The following is a 21,643-nucleotide window of genomic DNA, read 5'->3' as shown; positions in this document are numbered from 1 at the left end:
TGAAATAAACAGGCTAGGAATGATACTGTATAACAAAAATAAATCCTGCTGCCTGGAAATGATTTAATAGTGGTCTCTTCATAGCTTCTCCTAAATCTGGGACACAGTGATCGCCACTGATCATACTTAAGGCATAATGGCTCTCTCCCTACACCTATTACTGCCTCCAGACCCAACAATGGAACCAACACCAAACGAGAATGTTCAACAGTCATTACCTGAGGAAAAGAAGTACAATCTTCTGGAAAGTGTGTTGACTTTTCTAACATTCTGACTGATTTTATTTTGTTCTATTTTTAATAAAATACAAATTTTCCTCTGACAGGTTCATGAATAAAAGTGTCAGCCAATGCCCTTGAAAATAATTATAACAATAGATCCAACAAAATGGCTTTCAAAGCAAAACAAGGTCACCATACACACCCCAATATAGTGCTCCATCTTTACAAGTTAGTTTTCAAGGAATTGACAATAAATACAGATTTCAGAGAGAGGAGGGAGTTAAGAGAAGAAACTGAGAACATAAGACTGACGAAAAAGGGACATTTAAAAAGGCTTGTGTTGGCTGACCAACCAACCAAAATCTAAATAAAGGGAGAGTTTTCATTCTTTTCTTCAGACAACTTGTATTAACTGATTCATTGCCAGCTGATTCCTTAAACCTGTACTCTGGGGCAGTAGCACACCATTCTTTTGAGACACATGACATCAAAGTTTTCTAGAAGACTTGTACTTTTGTGTCCATGTTCTCATTACCCATAAGTGCTTTCTCTCAGCATCAAAGAGGGGACTTCATGACCAAATTATTCTTGGTCAGAATGTGATGCTAACATACCTGGTCACAGGATCACCCATGATGAACAAAAGCAGTGGCAAACATTTCTTGCCAATTGGCAAGAAAGTTTCTCCATTTTTTTTTTTTTTTTTTGCCAGTCCTGGAGCCTGAACTCAGGGCCTGGGCACTATCCCTAGCTGCTTTTTGTTCAAGGCCAGCACTCTACCACTTGAGCCACAGCGCCACTTCCAGTTTTTTCAGTTTATGGTATACTGAGGAATCAAACCCAGGGCTTCATGCATGCTAGGTAAGCACTCTACCACTAAGCCACATTCCCAGCCCACTTTCTCCATTTTAGAGAGCTGGTTTAAGAAACCACTCTCACTTACCTCAGGAAGTGCTTCATTTTGCCTCTGTGGATTGTGCAGGTACTACACGAACTGTCCCCAAATAATTGCTTCCAAGATTGTCCTTTGTCAAAGTAAAGAGAGGCTGTGGGAAGAAATCAGATTTATTTACCACAAAGGGAAGTGGACACCTCAAACCTATACACTCAGAACATTGACTGAACTGTCCTGGCAGCAGCACAACTCCGAGGATGGCAATACAGTTCTGACCTTTCACCTTAAGACTATACAACTAACTTTTCATTGTCAGTCACTTGCCAGAGAGAAATGACTAGTTTCATGAGCTTCAAGAGCAAGTCTTTTCTCTCTTTTGAGTGTTATTTCCTCCTCCTCCTCCTCCTCCTCCTCCTCCTCCTCCTCCTCCTCCTCCTCCTCCTCCTCCTCCTCCTCCTCCTCCCCCCCTCTCCCCCCAATCCCCCTCCCTCTCCCCTCCCCCTCCCCCTCCACCTGTGGTTGCTGCTGCTGCTGCTGGTCCTGGGGCTTGAACTCAGGGTTTGAGTACTATCCATGATATTCTTTTGCTCAAGGCTAGCACTCTACTACTAGAACCAGAGCTCCACTTCTGGCTTTTTCAGGGGGAGGGGTGCGATTAGATAGAGGCAAGAGTCTCATGGACTTGGGGGGGATGGGATTAAGTAGAAGTAAGAGTCTTATGGACTTTCTTGCCAGAGCTGGCTTTGAATCACAATCTTCAGATCTCAGCCTCCTGAGTAGCCTGGATTACAAGCGTGTGCCACTAGCACCTAGCTAAGTGTTATTTCTATTCCTTGATGATTGACAGTATTTGCAAGAAAAATTTAAAAACAACAACAAGCGCTTTATAAAGGCAATTATCTTTTTTTTGGCCAGTCCTGGGCCATGAACTCAGGGCCTCAGCACTGTCCCTGGCTTCCTTTTGCTCAAGGCTAGCACTCTACCACTTGAGCCACAGTGCCACTTCTGGACATTTTCTATATATGTGGTGCTGGGGAATCGAACCCAGGGCTTCATGTATAGGAGGTAAGCACTCTTGCCACTAGGCCATGTTCCCAGCTCCAATTATCTTGATTTATAGACATCCAGTGATCTTTAACCCAGCAGCTTCAACCTTCCTGAAGTACAGTTCAAGATATGCATATATGAGAATATCACCATGTACCCCATAAATAAGGACAACAAACACCTGTATATATATATATATATATATATATTTTTTTTTTAAGTAGTTAAAGAGCCAGGTATTCCAAACAATCAGTGATACTCTAGGTCCCGTTTTGGGGCCCCATGAACAGAAAATTAAGATGTTATGCTTCCATAGCACTATTATGCTTCATAATTTGATTTTACCAAGCCTATAATATTAGGTTATGGGTCTTCCTTCTGAATAGGAGGATGCTGGAGGCAGCCTTTAGAGCAGAAATCTGGGATGAGATGGGATGATGAGAGAGTAGTAACAACAACAAAAAAGAGGTATTGCCCTCTAAGAGAAGAGACAAGGGAATGCCAGTTATAAAATTGGGGAACTAAATGCAGGGCAGAGATACAACCCCAACTAGAATGGCCTAGAAGTGAGGGAGATTCTTTTCTTTCTTTCTTCCTTCCTTCCCTCCCTCCCTCCCTCCCTCCATCCCTCCCTCCCTCGCTCCCTCCCTCCTTTCTTCTTTCTTTCCGTGTGGGGCTTGAACTCAGGGCCTGGGCGCTGTCCATTAATCTTTTCTTTAATAGATATTTTTGCAAATATCCCATGTATGTTTGGAAAAAAATCTCTGCACCAATTTAAGATTATGGTTGGCTGTTTCTAAGAAGAAAGGGGGAGTAGGTTTGGCAAGGTGTGGAGGGATGGTGGGGGCGGTGAAGAAAGAGAGAGTGTAGAGAATGACTTTCAACTTTCTAAGCATTTATTAAAACCAGGCACTAGTAGTTCATGCTGTGATCCTAGCTACTCATGAGGCTGAGATTTGAGGATTGTAGTTTGTGCAGGTTTTTTTTTTTTTTTTCCAGTCCTAGCCCGTGAACTCAGGGCCTGAGCACTGTCCCTGGCTTCTTTTTGCTCAAGGCTAGCACTCTGCCACAGCGCCACCTCTGGCCATTTTCTGTATATGTGGTGCTGAGGAATCGAACCCAGGGCCTCATGTATACAAAGCAAGTACCCTTGCCACTAGGCCATACTCCCAGCCCCTGAGGATTGTAGTTTGAAGTCAGCCCAAGCAGGAAAGTCTGTGACATTCTTATCGGCCAATTAACACTTAAACGCTGGAAGTGTAGCTGTGCCTGAAGTGGTAGAGCACTAGCCTTGAACAGAAAAACTCAGGGACAGCTCCCAACCTCCCCCCCGCACCCCCACCCCAGGCTCAAGCTGTGTATATACATATATGTATAGAATATATGTATGGAATACACACACACACACACACACACACACACACACACACAGAATCAGGGATTCTTAGAGAAGAAATGAATAGTTTAGGGCTGGGCTGGGCAAGATGAACCTGAAACATCTTGTAGTGTGAAGAAGTCAGGATGTACTCATCACAGAGAAGTCAGGAGTATTTCATCCAGGCTTAGCACCCCATGGGAAGAGTTTCTAATAGGTAATGCTGGGACAATCTGAGTTACAAGCTAACGTCGCACTGGAAGCTAACCTTAAATATAACCCAAAGGGCCAAGGTTCCACACAGATCCAAGTGAATGACTGAATAAATGAACCAAAGCAGATGATATATAAATCTCTCATACAAAGGAATTTCAAATTGTATGCAGGTACTCTGCCCTTGAGAAGGTAGATGATCACTCCTTACTCCTTAGTGAGAGGCTGGATTTAATGACTTCCTGAGCATGGTAAGAAAAAGGAGAAAGAAGCAAGAGAGAAATGAGAGAAATGAGAGGAACCTAATGAGCATGTCCACAGCCCCCCTCCCCAGGAGAAGTCATGGGATGACATGGAACCTAGATAAGGGATGAACCAACTCTACTTCACCCTGCGGCCTTCCTCCCTCAAACCCAGAACCTCAGTTTAAACATGAAAAAACATCAGACAAATCCTATTAAAACAACAAAAACAACAACAACAACGGAAGTCTAAGATACCAAAGCCAAAAGGTATATACTAAGGAAATGGCACTTATTAAATGTGTGTGGCCTCCTGGATGGTGCCCTGGGTCGTATAAAGGACAGAAAGCAAAAACTAAGGACCACTGAAGCAAACATGGGCTTTGGTTCATTGGAACATGTGAATATTGGCCCATTGCTTATAGCAAAGATGCGGGTGAATGGAAGATGTTAGCAGCGAAAACTGAACGGTAATGTAGAGACAGGGGTTGTACACAGAGCTAGGGAGAGAGACAGTTCATAGCTTGGATCTCCCAATAATCAATGGGTGACCTTACTGCTTCAGGTCTTTAGGGTTAAGTGTGAGAAGCTACAAGCAAAGATTCAATGAACCAGAGCATATAAAGTGCGTGGCATGGTGCAAGGTCTGTAGCAGGCACCCAGTGAGTGGGTGCTCATTTGGCATTAGCATTTTTGTCATGCTTGTTATCTGTTCCTCTCAACTGAAAGTTATTTTTGTGTCAAAAACTACTCAGGAAACTGCTGAAATAAATTCTGATGGGATGTGAATTGTGACAATGGTGGTGTTGAGGGAGGGGGACTCTGAGTAGAGGTGAAGGATATGTGGGAGGTGGAATCAACTGCACTGCCTGATGGGATGGGGAAAGGATGGGAAGGAAAATAACCATTAGCTCTAATGATCTGTCACCCACACTGGAAGCAGACACACCAATTAGATCTAATTGTCAGTCCTCCAATGAGAAAACACCAAAAATGACTTTGAGTGGTCAAAGAAAGCTCGTGTGCTTTTTAGTTTATTGTTTACTGGGAACTCATTACATAACTTTGCTAAAGACTTTTATATAGGGAAAAATCATTGCCTTGTTTCTTTGTGGGGTGGGTGGGTGCTTAAACTAAGGGCTTGGATGCTGTCCCTAAGCTATTTTTTTTTTTTTTGCTCAAGGCTAGCACTCTACCACAGGAGCCACAGTTCCACTTCTGGCTTTTTCTTTTGGGTGACTAACTGAAGGTAAGAGTCTCATGGACTTTCCTGACTGGGCTGGCTTTGAAGTGCAGTTCTCAGATCTCAGCCTCCTGAGTAGCTACGATTACAACAAGCATGAACCACATCCAGCTGGGCTCATTGCTTATTTTAGTAGGACAGTGGATAGCTAGTCCACTCACTAGTGGTCAAATCAGCATTTTTCAAGTAGCTGGACAAGTGTGGACATTTCATAAAGAGTTATACACACAGACACACACAGATACATCTGGCAACTTTGGAGGTTGAACTCAACATCTCACACTTGCTCAACATGTTCTCTTCCACTGAGCCATACCATCAGCCTTGTTTTCCATGGTCACTTTTGTGACAGGACCTCACTTCTTGTTCAAGTATGTGCTTGGGCCACTATTCACCTATTTTAGACTTCCTGCTATAGCTGGGATGTCAGGCACATGCTCCACAGTGTCTAGCTTTCCTCCATTAGGATGGAGGCTCATGACTTTGCTGCCCAGGTTGGCCTAGAACCATGTATCCTTTCATTCTCAGCTTCTGAAGTAGCTAGGATCACAGGCCTGAACCATTGGCATTTGGCTTATATGCTGTATTTTACATACTTACTATGTTCCAGTGAAGTGCCAGACTTTGAAGTCAGGCCCCACTTTACCACGAGAACCTGAGATAAGCAGGCCCTGTGAGCAAACCCAGGACAAGCTTATTAGGGCCCAGCCAGTGGAGAACTCTAACCGCTGGGAATGCTTAACTCTAACTGCCCCCAGAATGCCTCGAGCCCTGAGCCAATCAGATTTGTACCTGTAATCTTGCTTGCTTAAACACCTGATTGCTGTAACTTTGTTTTTTGCCTTTATAAGCCCTGTGCAATCGCAGCTCAGGCTTCCTCCTAACCTCCGCTGTGTCGGTGGGTAGGACGTGGCCCGAGTTGCAGCTCGCTTGAATAAAGCCTTGCCTTGCTTTTGCATTTTGGAATGTCTGAGTCTCGGTGGTCTTCTTGGTGGTGGTTTTGCGACTTGGCACAACACCAGAACAATCTATTTTCTGTTGCTTTTTTTTTTTCCAGTCCTAGGGCTTGAACTCAGGACTTGGGCACTGTTGTTGAGCTTCTTTTTGCTCAAGGCTAGCACTCTACCACTTGAGCCACAGTGCCACTTTCGGCTTTTTCTGTTTATGTGGTACTGAGGAATCAAACCCAGGGTTTCATTCATGCAAGGCAAGCACTCTCCCACTAGGCCACGTTCCCAGCCTTATTTTCTGTTTCTTCTTTGGATCTCCATGGACTGTTCCAATGCATAGCACACTAAGTTCTCAATGTGTATTGTATTTGTCAAAAGGAACATAGCACCATTTAGAAAAAAGTACTGTAAAAGCGTTCATCAGTAACAACACTAATAAGAGAAACTATAAATCTCCCAACTGAAGATGAAGAAAAAAACAACGTGAGTCTTACTCTTACCCAACTAAAGAATATGATTACAGTCCTGGGTTTCCTACCGCTAAAAGTGTATTGTAGTAATTTCTCCTCACGTGTTCAGAGACATCACCCTGTGCTCATCCAAAGGGACAGATCAAACTATTCCGTTTGTTGGATCAAACGCCACTTGGTCACTTGGCACTTTGGTGCTGGGCTGTGTAGTTAATCCTCCTCTTCCTCTTCCTCCCTCTTCCTCTTCCTCCTCTTCTTTCTTCTTTCCCTTTTCTCCAGTGGGGAGGCAAGGGACAGCAACGAGTGGTCTGCTACTTCTGAAAACTCATCCTCTTCCTCGACATCAGGGAACTTGCCCTTCCTCCTTTGAGCAAGAAGCTCCCTGAGGTTCTCTGCAAAGTACCACGGGGGCAGCCCTGACTCTTAGAAGTCCATCCACCTATTGAACACTCCAGGGAATGAATTAGAGAACTTAACTAGTGGGAACAGAACTCCTTTCTTTCATATCTTAACCCCTACATGAGATGAAAAAAGCTACTTCCTATGTAAACCTTTCAAATTCCAATGGGATATAACCTCCCGTAAGAACCAAAGTGGACTCACCCTATTTATACACACATAAAAGACAATCTGCAAGGGGAAAGCTGTTTCATTCTAAAATATGCCTAATTTTGGATTATCCTAGTTTTAGAAATATGCTGCACCAAGAACTTTTAGTAATAAAATGTAGAACTGGTTGCCGGTGGCTCATGCCTATAATCCTAACTACTTAGAATGTTGAGATCTGAAGATCAAAGTTCAAAGCCAACCTGGGCAGCAAAAAGTATGTGAGACTCATCTCCCCAGTTAACCACCAAAAAGCCAGAAGTACAACTGTGGTCCAAGTAGTAGAGTAACAGCCTTGAGTAAAAAAAAAAAGCTAATGTGGCCAGGCACCTGTGGCTCACACCTGTGACCTTAGCTACGTAGAAGGCTGAGTGAGATCTGAGGATCAGAATTTGAAGCCAACCCTGGCAGAAAAGTTCCCAAGAGACTCTTATCTCCAATAAGCTACTCAAACAAAGCTGGAAGTGGCACTGTGGCTCAAGTGGTAAAGCACTAGCCTTGAGCACAAAGAGGCTCAGGGACAGTGCCCAGGACCCGAGTTCAAGCCCCAGGACCGGCAAAAAAAAAAAAAAAAAGAAAAAAAAAAAGCTAATGTGGTTAAGACTCAAACCCCTCACTGGTTTCTCACTCACTGTCCTGGCTGCCTCCAGAGACCTTTCAGGCAAAATTCTGGTTTAACTTAAGAGAGATGAGAATGCAGAATTTATTCAATTTAAACTAAAGTGCAAAGCCAAATTCTCGGTGTATACAAGCACCTCAAAACTTAATAGAGGGCTGGGGATATGGCCTAGTGGCAAGAGTGCTTGCCTCCTATACATGAAGCCCTGGGTTCAATTCCCCAGCACCACATATACAGAAAATAAACAGAAGTGGCGCTGTGGCTCAAGTGGCAGAGTGCTAGCCTTGAGCAAAAGAAGCCAGGGACAGTGCTCAGGCCCTGAGTCCAAGCCCCAGGACTGGCAAAAAAACAAACAAACAAAAAAAAACACCTTAATAGAGCTCCTCTGGGAATACACTTAAGAAAGTCTTACAGGAACTGACTACTTGGCTTAACAGTGTGCATTTGTGGCTTCCATAATTGAATGAGCTAATTCTTCACCATAAATTCTGTCTGTCTGTCTGTCTGTCTGTCTGTCCTATTGGTTCATTTCTCTGGAGAACTCTGACTTACCCAGCCCCCATCATGAGGCAGATGGCAGTGTTTATAAAGAACAACAAGTGCCCTCTCCACAGTACATAAACACATACCTTGGAAAGGCTACACACAATGCAGCATAATGACAGGGCAGACCCACAACAAACACGTCATCCCTCGTCATCTTATTACCTGCATTGTGCAATTCTATGCTAGAACTCAGACACCTATTTAACTTATGGCAACTCAGAGTAATGTATCATAATTTGGAACTAAGCATATGATCTTATATAATCAGAAAAAAATGTGGCAACAGCCTCTTTAACCTAGTGGCAGTCACAGAGTCAAAGCACTTATTTCTCGTTATGATTGACAAACTGCCTAGGGAAGAACTAAGTGGAAAATTAAGAAGGTTTTATACTTTTTTATGAATTAAGGAAATGAGGTATGATAGTTATCTGTTACATAACAGATAACTGCTGATTAGTGTATATGTGCCTGAAAACTCCCATAAAACTGATTATCTTTCTTTCTTTCTTTCTTTCTTTTTTTTTTTTGCCAGTCCTGGGGCTTGAACACAGGGCCCGTATACTGTCCCTGAGCTTCTTTTGCTCAAGGCTGATGCTCTATGACTTGAGCCACAGCTCCACTTCAGGCTTTTTCTGCTTATGTGGTACTGTGGAATTGAACCCAGGGCTTCATGCATGCTATGCAAGCACTCTACCACTAAGCCACATTACCAGCCTACTTCTGGCTTTTTCTGAGTAGTTTTTTGGAGATAATAGTCTTACAGACATTTCACGTTGGAGTGACTTTGAACCATGATCCTCAGATCTCAGCCTCCTAAGTAGCTAGGATTACAGGTGTGAGCCACCGGTGCCTGTCTGAGGAGGTGTTTTTAAGGATATCTGAACCAAAGTCCTACCTTGTAAAGGCATTTTCTTTTATTACATCCCTGACAGGTGATCAACATTCATCATTCAATGTATGGTGTACTATTATTTTTGTTTCCAACTTTCTTTGGCATGTGAATGCAACTTACATATAACAGTAATTTCTTCTGGATTGTTAGCCAATATTCAGGGGAAGCAAAATTATTTTTTTTAACCCAACAGTTGGCAAACTGGGACGTTCATATCCTGTTTTGGGGAACTGATTTTTTTAGTACCTAAATGAACCTTGCACCCATCCTCTTCAAGCTGTAAGCTCAGTTTTAATTCTTGCTCTGGACATCACGTTTGCATCTGGATATAAAGTTTGATCCTGCTTGTTATTCACCTCTCTGTATCTGTGTATAGTGGAATCATTGACAAAAGTGCAGAAATGTCAGGTAAGCAACTTGAACCAAGGTCAAGAGCAATGTTGGCTTCCCTAGTTTTGAGCATTGTCTGATATAATGGATTGACCCAGCTACGAGATCACATCCCTTGCCTCAGGTCTGCTTCTCACCCGTGGAGATTATTGAAGCTATTTGTTGATAGTTGTGTCCCAGAGAGATTGTTCCTGTTAAGATGTTATATGTTTCCATTCATTTTAAATACTCAAGATGACCTTCAATTTAAAGGAACAGTGGGGGACATATCTGGCACAGAACAGAATTCTTAGATGAAGCACAAAAAATTAAAGCCCAGTCAATCTGCATTAAAAGCCTTGACTTTCACGTATTGGGTTATACATTGGGTAATAAACATTATATACAGGGAAAAATATGAGAGCAAGATTCTGTGTTAGGTATCTTAATAAAGACATTTTTTTTGCTAGTTCTAGAGCTTGAACTTGAGGCCTGAGATTGTCCCCGAGCCTCTTTGTACTTACTTTACCACATAAGCCACTTCTGGCTTTTTCTGAGTAGTTTATTGGAGATAAGAGTCTCACAGACTTTCCTGCCCAGTCTGGCTTCAAACCATGATCGTCAGATCTCAGTCTCTTGAGTAGCTAGGATTACAGGCATGAGCCACTGGTGCTCAGCTCAGTTTTACTTTTTTTTTTTTTCCAGTCCTGGGGCTTGCACTCAGGGCCTGGGCACTGTCCCTGAGCAAGGCTAGTGCTCTATCACTTGAGCCACAGTGCCACATTTGGCTTTCTGTGTATGTGGTACTGAGGAATGAAACCCAGGGCTCCATGCATGCAGGGCAAGCACTCTGTCACTTAGCTTGGCAATTTGGGATTTGAACTCTTGACTCCTAATAAAGACTTTAAAAATGATGACTAATGATATGTATGACATGCATTTCAATTAAAACGGCTTTAATAAATGTTTACCATTTGAAGAGACTATGTAATTAAACCTCTCAACTAAAAACAATTGTTAACTTTTTTCTTTTTGCTAACTTAAATGGATTCGCAGACCAAACACAATCTGAAATTAAAATGTAACTGCCCAACTGGAATAGAGACTCTATAAAATTTTTTTTGACCTCTAAACCTTGACAGGTAGAACATTCCTATGGTTCTTTTAAAGGAAAAAGGAGGAGCTATCCTTATATAGTGGACTCATTTCAGAGTCTGGTTTATACTTTACATATTTATAATGCCAACTGGTGAAGTAAAAAGATTTAGGGAACAAGGCTTATGTCACTGATCATATCCGTTAAATAATAACCCAAAAGAGCCAGCTGTGGGATAAATAAATTATTAGTTTCATCTTGAACAAAACCTTCCAAACACATGGCAGCTTTTCACCAACTACTTACATGAGGGAAAATACAAAGGAGCCTAAAGTTATAATAGCTGAAATAAGCTCTTATACCACGGCATTTTAATTAACCAAGTCTTAATCCCAATAATTAAAATGGAGACTACATTTAAAAGCTATGTTAAGGGCTTTGAGTCTACAGTCATTAGCTTGCTTGAGAGTAATATTTTAAAGGAGCTTTATAAGCTCTCCTTAGGTATTCATTGACTCATGTAGCTGGTACCAAAACTGCAAAATAAAAACAAAAATACTTAACCTGTGGATTATTTCAGCAGCATCTGACGCATCACATAGAATATATAAAATTTATGTCTATAGTCTAATTTCATTGAGAATAAAACAATTTTTCATCCCTTAGACCCAAAGCAGCAATGCTTCAGGTTTGTTTTTATAGATATAAAGGTTGAAGTTGGCCTGTTATTAGTAGTAGTTTTTTTTTTAACATGTGGGCCTTCCATTTTATAGCACAGAAACAGATGTAAAAGTAAGCTGGAAAGTTAAATACTTCTAGAATGCAAAAACATACTATCCTTGGAATGTCTCTACTCAGAGTATTTACTAAGGACTTAGGGTATTTCAGTTGAGGCCTTCTCCCTCTGGTGGGAGTCCACATAGCTCTTATTAGAAATCATTGAAGTAAGCTTTTCTTTAGTAAGTCTAATCTATAAGGCCTTGATGAAATGAAGCCTGTGGCTTAACTGGCTTGAAATTTTAGCAACTTCAATGTGTCCTTAGTCACTTTTTTCCCTAATATATTATCAGAATTATAAGGTAGGGCATATTTGATATTGCAAGGAAGGACAGAATAAACATTTGAAATAAGACTACTTTATATTCTAAAGGATAAACATTTGCTAAGAAAGACTCCAATGAACTCCATTATACATTTTAGTGTAAGGTAATTTTTATGATTTTTTAAAAAAAACTTTATGAAAAAATAGACAGTGAAGTTTTTGCCAAACATATGAGGTTTTGCTGAAGGATGGATCCTACAATCATTAGATTTGTTGACCGAAGTTTAACCTGTTATCATTTGGAGTTCTGCCATCATTTGGAGTTCTGCCAATTAGCAGCCTCAAAGACATGAGTAACTGTTTTCTACATTGGTTGGATCTTCAACTTCCCTAGTAACTTCTCATTATGATCATCAGGGAAAGAAATTACCTTCCAGGTCTTCAAAGATACAGATGTATTTGGTGTGCTATTGTTTGAGAATTAATTTGCATTTGGAACTGTAAGTAGATATCCTCTGGTACAATGTAAACACATGGAGAATTTCACTAATGCTATTTCTATAAAATGTATATTCTTTCTATCACCAGAATCTGCTTTCTTAAAGATAGCCTAACTGAATCAGAAAATGAGAGCAATTTCCTGTCTTCCCTTACTTGAAGCAGCAGATTTGCTAAAACCAAAACATATGCTTATCTTATTTCAGGAATTTGGTGCCAGAAGCAACTGAATATTGATCTTCATCTCACCTACTACATTTAAACATCTACTTTTTGTATAAAAGCAGTGCAGCTTTAAAATAATACATTCCAATATTTTGTGAGGATGATTAATAGTGAAATCGTAAGAGAACACACAGGTTTAATCAAAGGCAGATCAACTGCTTTATCAAATGAAATGTGTGGCTGGGGGCCAGTGGCTCACACTTATAATTCTAGTTATTCAGAGGGCTGAGATCTGAGGATTGAGATTCGAAGCCAGCCCAGGCAGGAAAGTCCATGAGACTCTTATCTCCAATTAACTACCAAAAAGCCAGACATAGAGCTGTGGCTCAAATGGTAGAGTGCCAGCTTTGGGTGAAAAAGCTAAGGGACAGTGCACAGGCCCCGAATTCTTACCCCCAGAACTGGCACACACACACACACACACACACACACACACACACGAAATGTGATGTATTCCCCCAACTACTACTTTCCAGTCCCTGGGATTACCCATTCAGCTCCATCTTCTATTTCCCCCAGCAACTATTTAAAAGCTTTTCTTTAGAATCCCTTTATCACTTATTCTCAGCAAGTCACAATTCCTTCTAATAAACACCATCCTTCCATTTCCATTTATCTACAAGCCAGTGCTTTCTCTAGTTCTTCTTTCCTGGGATAAGTTCTCACCCTTTTGTCCAAGGCCAGTCCAATCACAAAACTGCTGGAGCTGGGGCTGGAGCAGGTGGGGTTGGAGCTGTCCAGCAGAATCCTATGCTTACTTCTGTCCTACAAGAGATGTCATTCTGCCATGCTCATGCCTCACACTTCCAGCATCACAAGTTCTCCCATCTTATGATGCAAATCCTTTCCCAATCCCACCGAGCAAACAGAATCCCAGTCTTGCAAACAGAATTCTTCAGCAAATACATGTTAGATTGAAACTACTCATTGTAAGCATGGGTCACTTTCAATCATTGAAAATAGAACGAAACCTGCCCCAGATTGACTGCAGTTCACCATATGATTTCTGCTCTACTTTATTTTTTTTTCAACCCACAAGTGACCCAAAAAGGAACAAAGAGACATTTCCATCAACTAGGGTTGTGCACTGAATTTCAGCTAAACTACTATTTTTTTTTCAAATAAGTATGTCCCAAATATTCATGATTTACCTGACATGTGTTTAATTGGGCAGTCTGAATCTTTATCTGAATGACCCTACAAGTGGCTTTTTGAAAATTCTCAGAGGATTTGGAAAATGCTTCCCTGAGTCATCTATCTGGGCTCTGAAAACTTCCCAATCAACCAGATTTTTTTTTTTTACCTTTGCTAATGCAGCTGGGGTTATTTCTGAGAAGTTCAGCAATGGGCTTTAAGCAATGCTGCTTCTTCTATAACATTTTCATTTATTTTGCTGATTTTGTGTTAGTTCCTTTTTCATACGATCTAGCCACAATCTGAACACAAATAATACTGTAATATTGGTCCCTCCTAAAAAAAAAATATCTTGCCAAAGTCATATTTATAGAGTTCTTCCTATATGTGAAGTTGTCTTGGCTCTATGTGCCAAGAATAACCTATGTGTTAATAATAGGCCATGTTTTCTGATATATGACTGTTAACAAAGGGAGACGGAGAGACAGTAGAGACCAAGTCTGTGAAACCAAAAACTGCTTGTCAAATAGTATACCCCACAGGATTGGGGCAGCGACCCAACAGTATGTAACTAAAACCAAACAATTACTCAACATATAAAGGTCAAAAATTGACCTCTCAGGGGAATACAATAGCTCAAAAGCTAGGTATGTACGTTCATATAAGACTACTGTCGACATATTGTCTAATATCGACATTACATTTAAAGCCCTAGGCAAACTTTCTTGGGCGTGGCCACGTGGCTACTGTATATGTTCTTTTTTTTTTTTTTTTTTTTTTTTGGCCAGTCCTGGGGCTTGGACTCAGGGCCTGAGCACTGTCCCTGGCTTCTTCTTGCTCAAGGCTAGCACTCTGCCACTTGAGCCACAGCGCCACTTCTGGCCATTTTCTGTATATGTGGTGCTGGGGAATCGAACCTAGGGCCTCATGTATATGAGGCAAGCACTCTTGCCACTAGGCCATATCCTCAGCCCCTTGTATATGTTCTTGATACATTGTATATTGTATATATGTCCACCTGACCTAGAGAAGGGATAGAAAAACAGGGCGTAAGATATCACAAGAAATGTACACACTGCCCTACTATGTAACTGTACCCTTTTTGCACAACACCTTGTCAAAAATTTGTGTTCAATTAATAAATAAATTACATTTTAAAAAATAATAATAAGCCATGTTTTGAAATTTTTCTATCTCCATTTAGGTAAGCAAGCTACAACAAGGAAAAATAAATGAAACCTCCCTTTGGAGATTTCGTTTCTTTCACTAAAATCGGGAACAACAACACATCCCCTTTCCTAACAGAGTAGGAGACACAGGCTGGCAGGCAGAGGTGGTCTTTGTGGGGAAAGCCTTCCCCAGATGGGAAACATGTAAACTGAAGAGTTGCTTCTTTTACCATCCTGTACTGGGAGGCTTGAAATTTTGGTCAACAAAAGAATTGCTTATAGGGCCTTTAGAAAACCCGCCTACCTGTCTCACTAAAGGAATGCCTTTATCTGAAAGAATGAGCATTTCAGAGCTTGCTGACTGCTGTGTGTGCCTGATTACCTTTGCTGGTGCAAAGGAAGTGATAACCCAAAGTGGAGGGAAATGTGCTCCACGGGGGCAGATAATCCTAATCCTAAAGGTTCCAACCTGCAACCATGGGTTCTCTTGCCTGTATTCTTGACAGGGATATGGTGCAGAGAACGCATTCGTCTTTATTTTAATTCCCTGTGAAAGAAGAGATGAAGGAAGAGGGGAAAAAAAATAGATCTTCCAATCGAGAAGAAGACAAGAATGTGCCTTTGCTGAAGTGTCCATGACAGTGGCCTCTGAGCCCTGGGTGGGTGGGTGGGGGGGGGGATGACTAAGAACGTGTTGTCTTAAGATGATCCCGAATGAAGACGTTACACGCTACCTGCTTTCCACCATATTGCCAGCACCAGTTTAGGACTGACACCACAGGCATTCACTGCAGAGATGCAGAACAATGCCTGGATGCCTGCCCAAAAGTGGAATGAATGACGGCCTCGATTTACGGCACCGATCTAAAATAAATAATAAATACATAAAGCAAGCAAGCTGGGGCCGGGGGCGGGGGGTGGGGTGGGCTAAAGCGAGATGGAATTCTCAAGGCTCTGGTGGGGAGTCCCAATTCTCCCCGGGAGGGGAGGGAGGGGAGGGAGGGGAGGAGAGCCAAAAGGCTGACACACGATTCATTCATTGAACTTGATCCCCAAGCAAGCGAGCCTGTGAGGTCGTTTGTGAAATATTCATAAGGTGTGTTACCGGACTCGCCACTTCGAGAGGCTGGGCAGAGACCCCGTGAGTGATAGGAAAAGCCGGTGCCCACACTTGGAAAGAGAGACAGTAACCCCCCGTCACCCCCGCGCTCCACACGCGATCGCTCCGCGTTCCGGCGCAATTCCACCTGTCCAAGGACCCGGGATGCTTCCCGTGCACCAGTCCCAAGCAGTTGCCGGGCGCAGCGCGCGGGTCCCCCCGACGGCTCCTGCTCCTCCTCCTCCTCCTCCTCCTCCTCCTCCTCCTCCTCCTCCTCCTCCAGCCCCGGCGCAACCCCACTCCGCTTTCCCCCCTCTGCACGATCCTAGGGGGGCTCACGGCGCCGGAGGGCACACGGTCCCTCCGGGACGCGGTCCATCCATCCTCTCGCTCCAGCCAGGCCCCCCTTTTGTCCCCGCTCCCCATTTTTTTGGCCTCTGCTCGGGGATCCTCCCCCCACCCCCACCCCTTTACCTCCCCGAGCCCTCGGCGTTCAGTCGCTAGGCGACGGCACCCAAGGCCCGGAGACACACAGGCTCCGACCTGCGGCGCCGTGGGCGTTCCTTTGGGGGCTGGAGGGAGCGGGCAGGCTTGGGGCAGAGGAGTGCGGTGTCGGTGACCCCGGGGAGTCCGCACCCGGGCCGCGCCGCGTGCGATCGGATTCACCTTCCTGTCTGACTCCCCATCCTGGGCATTTCCGCGGCGCCCAGACAGCGCGGCGAACGCGGTGCCTCGGTGCCCCGCGTCCCCTTCGCCGCCGCCTCTCTCCTCTCCCTCCAAGGGCACTCGTTCGCCCCACGCCCCTCGGAGGCCGCCGGGGTCACCACTCACCTGGACCCGGCCGGCCGCGGCCGGCTCAGCGGCTGCCAGCGCGCAGCAGAGCCGTCTCCATGCCGCGTCCCTCGCCAGGCGCTCGGGGCTGCGCGCGCGGCGCTCGGCTGCGCGATCGGGGGATCGGCGCGGACGGTGGCTTCCCCGCGCCCAGGCAGGACGGAGGCGGCCGCGGCTGCCGCACTGGCTGCGGGCGGGTGGACGCGGGAGCGGCGCGGGCAGGGGCGGGGCGGGAATCTGGGGCGCGGGGAGCGCAGCGAGCCGGGATGCACCCTGCGCGGCCCGCGGCCAGGAGGCGACCGAGAGCAGCCGGCGAGGGCGGGCCGAGGTTTCCCTGGGAACCCGACGCGGGCGGCGACTGAGCATGCCCAGTCCCGGTGCCCGGGTAGCGGGTGAGGGAGTGAGCGCCCCCCACCCCCTTCCTCTCCACGGGTCCCCCGCACGGGTGTCGGGGTAGGATGAGGAAAGGGTTAAATCTGCAGACCTGGCTGTCCGGCACCGGGGGCAAGCAGTTGGGCTGCGATGGCTGGGCTTAATTGAGAGGGGGGCAACTGACACTTAGAGAGGGTGAGGGGGGACACCCGAGACTGGAAGATGGTGGAACGGGGAGACTTGTCCTTGGGATTTCTGAAGAATTCAGGGAAAGCTCGCCACGTCCCCCTCCCCCACCCCGCCCCAGTCAACGGTTCAGCAAAGTTGGGTATTACCCCGAGTAATACTGGGGGTCCACATGCCCAACCTTCGCTTGCCTTCGGGGCCTCCCAGGGAGCCCCCGCCATCCCTGACTCGGGGTCAAGTTGACTAAGAGCCAGCTCTTTAATTAGGTGTAACTGAGACCCGGCGTCAGTCCTCCAGGGCCCATATCTGTGTTTCAACCCGGGCCTCATAAACAATGCCTTCACCCCGAGGTTAATTATAGTGGGGTGAATTCTAGACGTCCAGCTCCGGGCTACCTGGGGACCATCATAGGACTGACCTCTAACCCAACACACACACACACACACACACACACACACACACACACACACACACGGGGGGGGGGGGCGGGGACCTCTGGGCCTTTCATTGGAATTGTCTTTACCAAGTCATCTCCATAGCTAATCAAAACAGTCTCTTATTCTTAGGGGCACAAGGGACCTGAGAAAACAGGATGGGCTTCGAGGCAGATGTTGACTTCAATTGTAGCTCCCTCCTTGAGCAGGTCACTTAGACTCTGCACTTCTGTTTTCCCATTTGTGCAATGAAGTAGGTATCTACCTCTCTGGGCCATAAGGAGGGTTGCCCTGCTAGCCAGCTGCAGAAAGGGGACAGGTGACAGGTGAAGTCTCCTTGTTTCCTCTCCCGCTGTTCTGTTGCTCACTGATTATGTGCTCTCTTCACATTAAGACCTAAAAGCCCCCATCCATGTTGCACATCCATGTTCATTGCTGCACTATTCACAATAGCCAAGTTACTGAAACAGCGCTGAGTTTAATCCCTGGTTCCCAAAACAAAACAAAACTTGCCCCAAACACCAAGACAGAGTTAATTCTCTGCTGCCATAATGCCATCGTGGACTGCTATTACAGTATGCCCCATGGTATATCACAGGTGTCTAAGCATTGTAAGGCTATTTAGTGCATAACTAGGTTGTGCAGGCACTGTGCTATGTGCTGAGAAAATAACAAGACAGAAAAGATTCCTGCACTTGGGACACCTATTCTCTAATTGAAAAAGAGAACACAAACTAGAAATGATCAACAGGCCAACGATTCCCTTGTCTTTGTGGTACTAAACAACTTCATCTATGTTCTTTTTTTTTTGCCAGTCCTGGGCCTTGGACTCAGGGCCTGAGCACTGTCCCTGGCTTCTTTTTGCTCAAGGCTAGCACTCTGCCACTTGAGCCACAGCGCCACTTCTGGCCATTTTCTGTATATGTGGTGCTGGGGAATTGAACCCAGGGCTTCAAGTATACGAGGCAAGCGCTCTTGCCACTAGGCCATATCCCCAGCCCTTCATCTATGTTCTTGACTTACCAAAATACCACCACTGCTGGCCATGGACTGACCAAGCTGTGTGGTGATGGGATGGAGCCCTTCCAGCTTGCTGTTGGATCAATCATTGTGACTTTTTTCATTTGATTCCTTCAGCTAAAATGGTCCTGATGCCAAATCTTTTGAAATAGGTACTTGCTGTGAAATAGGTATATGCTGTGATGAACTGAAGGGGTGGAGGGAGGGACCGAGAATTCAGTCTCCATGTTAAATTGTATCCTTTCTCTCTGTCTTGGAAGAACCGCATTTCTCCTATGGCCAGAGTCCAGATTTCCAAAGTCTCCTGTGTCCCACATATCTTGTTCAGGATCTTGTGTTGTTTCCACACTCTTACCTTCCATAGTTATTCTTTGTCCAGTTCTGTGGATCTACCTATCTGAAGGACTTCTGTGTTTCTCTCTAGTACTCTTATTGTCTAGTGTAAAACGCACTGAGAACCAACTTTCTCAGAGCATATCTGTGCATATATATCCCACCATGACCAATGCTGACCTTGTCCCTGGCCAATATGAGCAACTCCAGGGCAACATATCATTCATTCTTCCATTAGAGGACTCAGCTGATGAGCAATATGTAATAGATCCTCAATAAAATGTTTGTGAACTAAATAAACAAATGCATGAGGGTTCTCATCTGTCTTTGACTATCTCAGACTATAGTTCTTTTCCCTGCAAGTCCTAGACTTGATTCACTAGGATTTAACTTCATTTTGCCCTTCTTTAATTATGAATTTCCTTCCAGTCACAAATCTGCATGTTTCTCTACTTCTGCACCATGACTTATTTTTTGGACAAAAAAAATTTGATTTAGCAGATTAGCTTGCAATTCACAGAGAAGTATTTGAAACTGAGATCATCTGATCCAGAATTTGTAAGTGATGATTAAAACAGAAGCCAGGCCCCAGTAGCTCTCGCCTGTAATCCTAACTACTCAGGAGGCTGAGATCTGAGGATGGCAGTTCAAAGCCAGCTGGGGCAGGAAAGTCCATGAGACTTTTTAAATTATTTCTTATTGTCAAAGTAATGTACAGTTACATACATAAGGCAGTGAATAGATTTCTTATCAATTTTTTTACCTCTTCCGTTTTTTTCCCACCTCCCCTCCTCCCTGGAGTGAGACTCTGATCTCCAATTAACCACCAGAAAACAGGAAGTGATGCTGTGGCTCAAAGTGGTAGAGCACTAGCCTTGTGCTGAAGAGCTCAGGGACAGCATCCAGGCCCAGAGTTCAAGCCCCACAATTGGCAAAAGAAAAATAAAAAGGAAAGAAAATCCCCAGAGAAGGAGGCTATTCCCAAAGTCACAGGAGCCTGAGAGCTAGAGAGGAAGCAGAAGAGCTAGGAGTTGCTGGGCTCTGCCATCTATTTAAACGTCTCATTGGCTTATTATAAGTGACACAAGCTTGGGTGTTTTCCAGACTTGTGGATGTACTTCCTTGTTCAAGAGATCTCTTATTGAACATCATCCTTAGGAATGTATTTGACTAAAATATTTCCCCACCCAGAAGTTTCTTTAGCAAGATTAAATTGAGCAATGGCCAAGTAGGAATTTATTGCCTACATCATCTTGTGGGTGGAGTGGAAGTCATGGCCTATTTATTTGGTTTTAGTCCAGCTCTACTCTTAAGTATTGTGTCCTGGAAAATGGGTAGTAACAGAGTATTCTTCAACATATTTGCTTAATAATAGAAACTAGAAACTGTCTTAGTGTTGTAGGGGCTCTTTGAGTGTAAACTGCTGTTGTGGAGTAGAGTGAGAGAAATACTACACTAGGCAAACAAGGAGTGGTAAAAATCAAGGTAAGAATACTCTGGAGAGGAGATGTAGAAAGGATCAGGAAGGAGTGTGAGTAGAGAGGAAGGAGATATGACAGGTGACTCTCCCAACAATTAAAATGCAATTAGGCGGATAGCAAGGGAGGAGGTCTCCCACTTGATATGACAGCTCCAGAACATGAAAAGAATGCAGTTAGACCCAAACAACATCGACTGGAGGCTACGCGAGGCCCCTGGAAGCTGGAGGGAAGGCATTGGACCACTTCATTACTAATGAAGCTACAAAGTCTCATCATGTGAGCACAAAAGGGCTTTTGAAATCATCAAATCAGGTCCTTAAAAAAAAAATGACCTACTGTGAACTCCCATCCATGAAAAGCAGATCTGCTCTCAGTAGTCAGAGAACCTTTTCTTCTTCCCCCTGCAGTGCTGCCTGATTGAGTAGTGCTTGGGAGACCTAAATAAGAATCAAAGGAGCCGGGTACTGGTGGCTCTGTAATCCCAGCTACTCAGGAGGCTGAGATATGAGGATCATGGTTCAAAGCCAGCCTGGGCAGAAAAGTTCATGAGAGACTTATCTCCAACAAACTACTCAGAATAGGCCAGAAAGAGCACTGTGGCTCAGGTGGTAAAGTACTAGCCTTGAGCCAATGAAAGTCAGGGACAGTGCCTAGGCCCTGAGATCAAGCCCCAGGACCAGCTCGAACACACACACACACACACACACACACACACACACACACACACACACACGGAATGCCCTTTGAGAATAAGTGACGTGGTCTAGCTTCTCTGTTCTACAGAGAAATGACTGAAGTGCAAAATGGTAACAGGACTTAGCAGAGGGCTGGAAAGCACCTGCTTAATTCAACCCCCCAAATAAGACTCACCTCACTTGTACCCTCCTATAGCACACTGCCTGCGATTTCATTCTTTCCTTTACATTGGCAGGCCGAGTAAGTCAACAAGTACATGCAACCCTCATTCCTGTAGGATTGGCTATGAAAGTGTACATGTTCAAAGCGATTATAGCTTCCTTAGAAAAAACAAACAGT

General features: G+C 44.4%; 1 protein-coding gene across 3 annotated transcripts in view; it reads right to left on the bottom strand.

Annotated features, from left to right (window-relative positions):
• Elmod1 (ELMO domain containing 1) overlaps positions 1-21,643 on the bottom strand; it is a 56,295-nt gene that overhangs the window by 33,845 nt on the left and 807 nt on the right. For 2 of the 3 annotated variants that reach the window (XM_048343776.1, XM_048343775.1), the window contains exon 2: positions 1,165-1,267. Coding sequence is in view for 1 of the 3 variants with exons in the window: in XM_048343774.1 (XP_048199731.1) it covers positions 1,165-1,181 (17 nt within the window). In the remaining 2 variants the exon portion in view is untranslated. Of the gene's footprint in view, positions 1-1,164; positions 1,377-21,643 lie in introns of those variants that run through there. The other variant, XM_048343774.1, reaches the window with a different exon arrangement.

This window comes from Perognathus longimembris, chromosome 3, assembly GCF_023159225.1.
Source record: "Perognathus longimembris pacificus isolate PPM17 chromosome 3, ASM2315922v1, whole genome shotgun sequence".
NCBI lineage: Eukaryota > Metazoa > Chordata > Mammalia > Rodentia > Heteromyidae > Perognathus > Perognathus longimembris.
The sequence above is the reverse complement of the archived record's forward strand: the minus strand, read 5'-3'. Positions and strand labels throughout refer to the sequence as shown.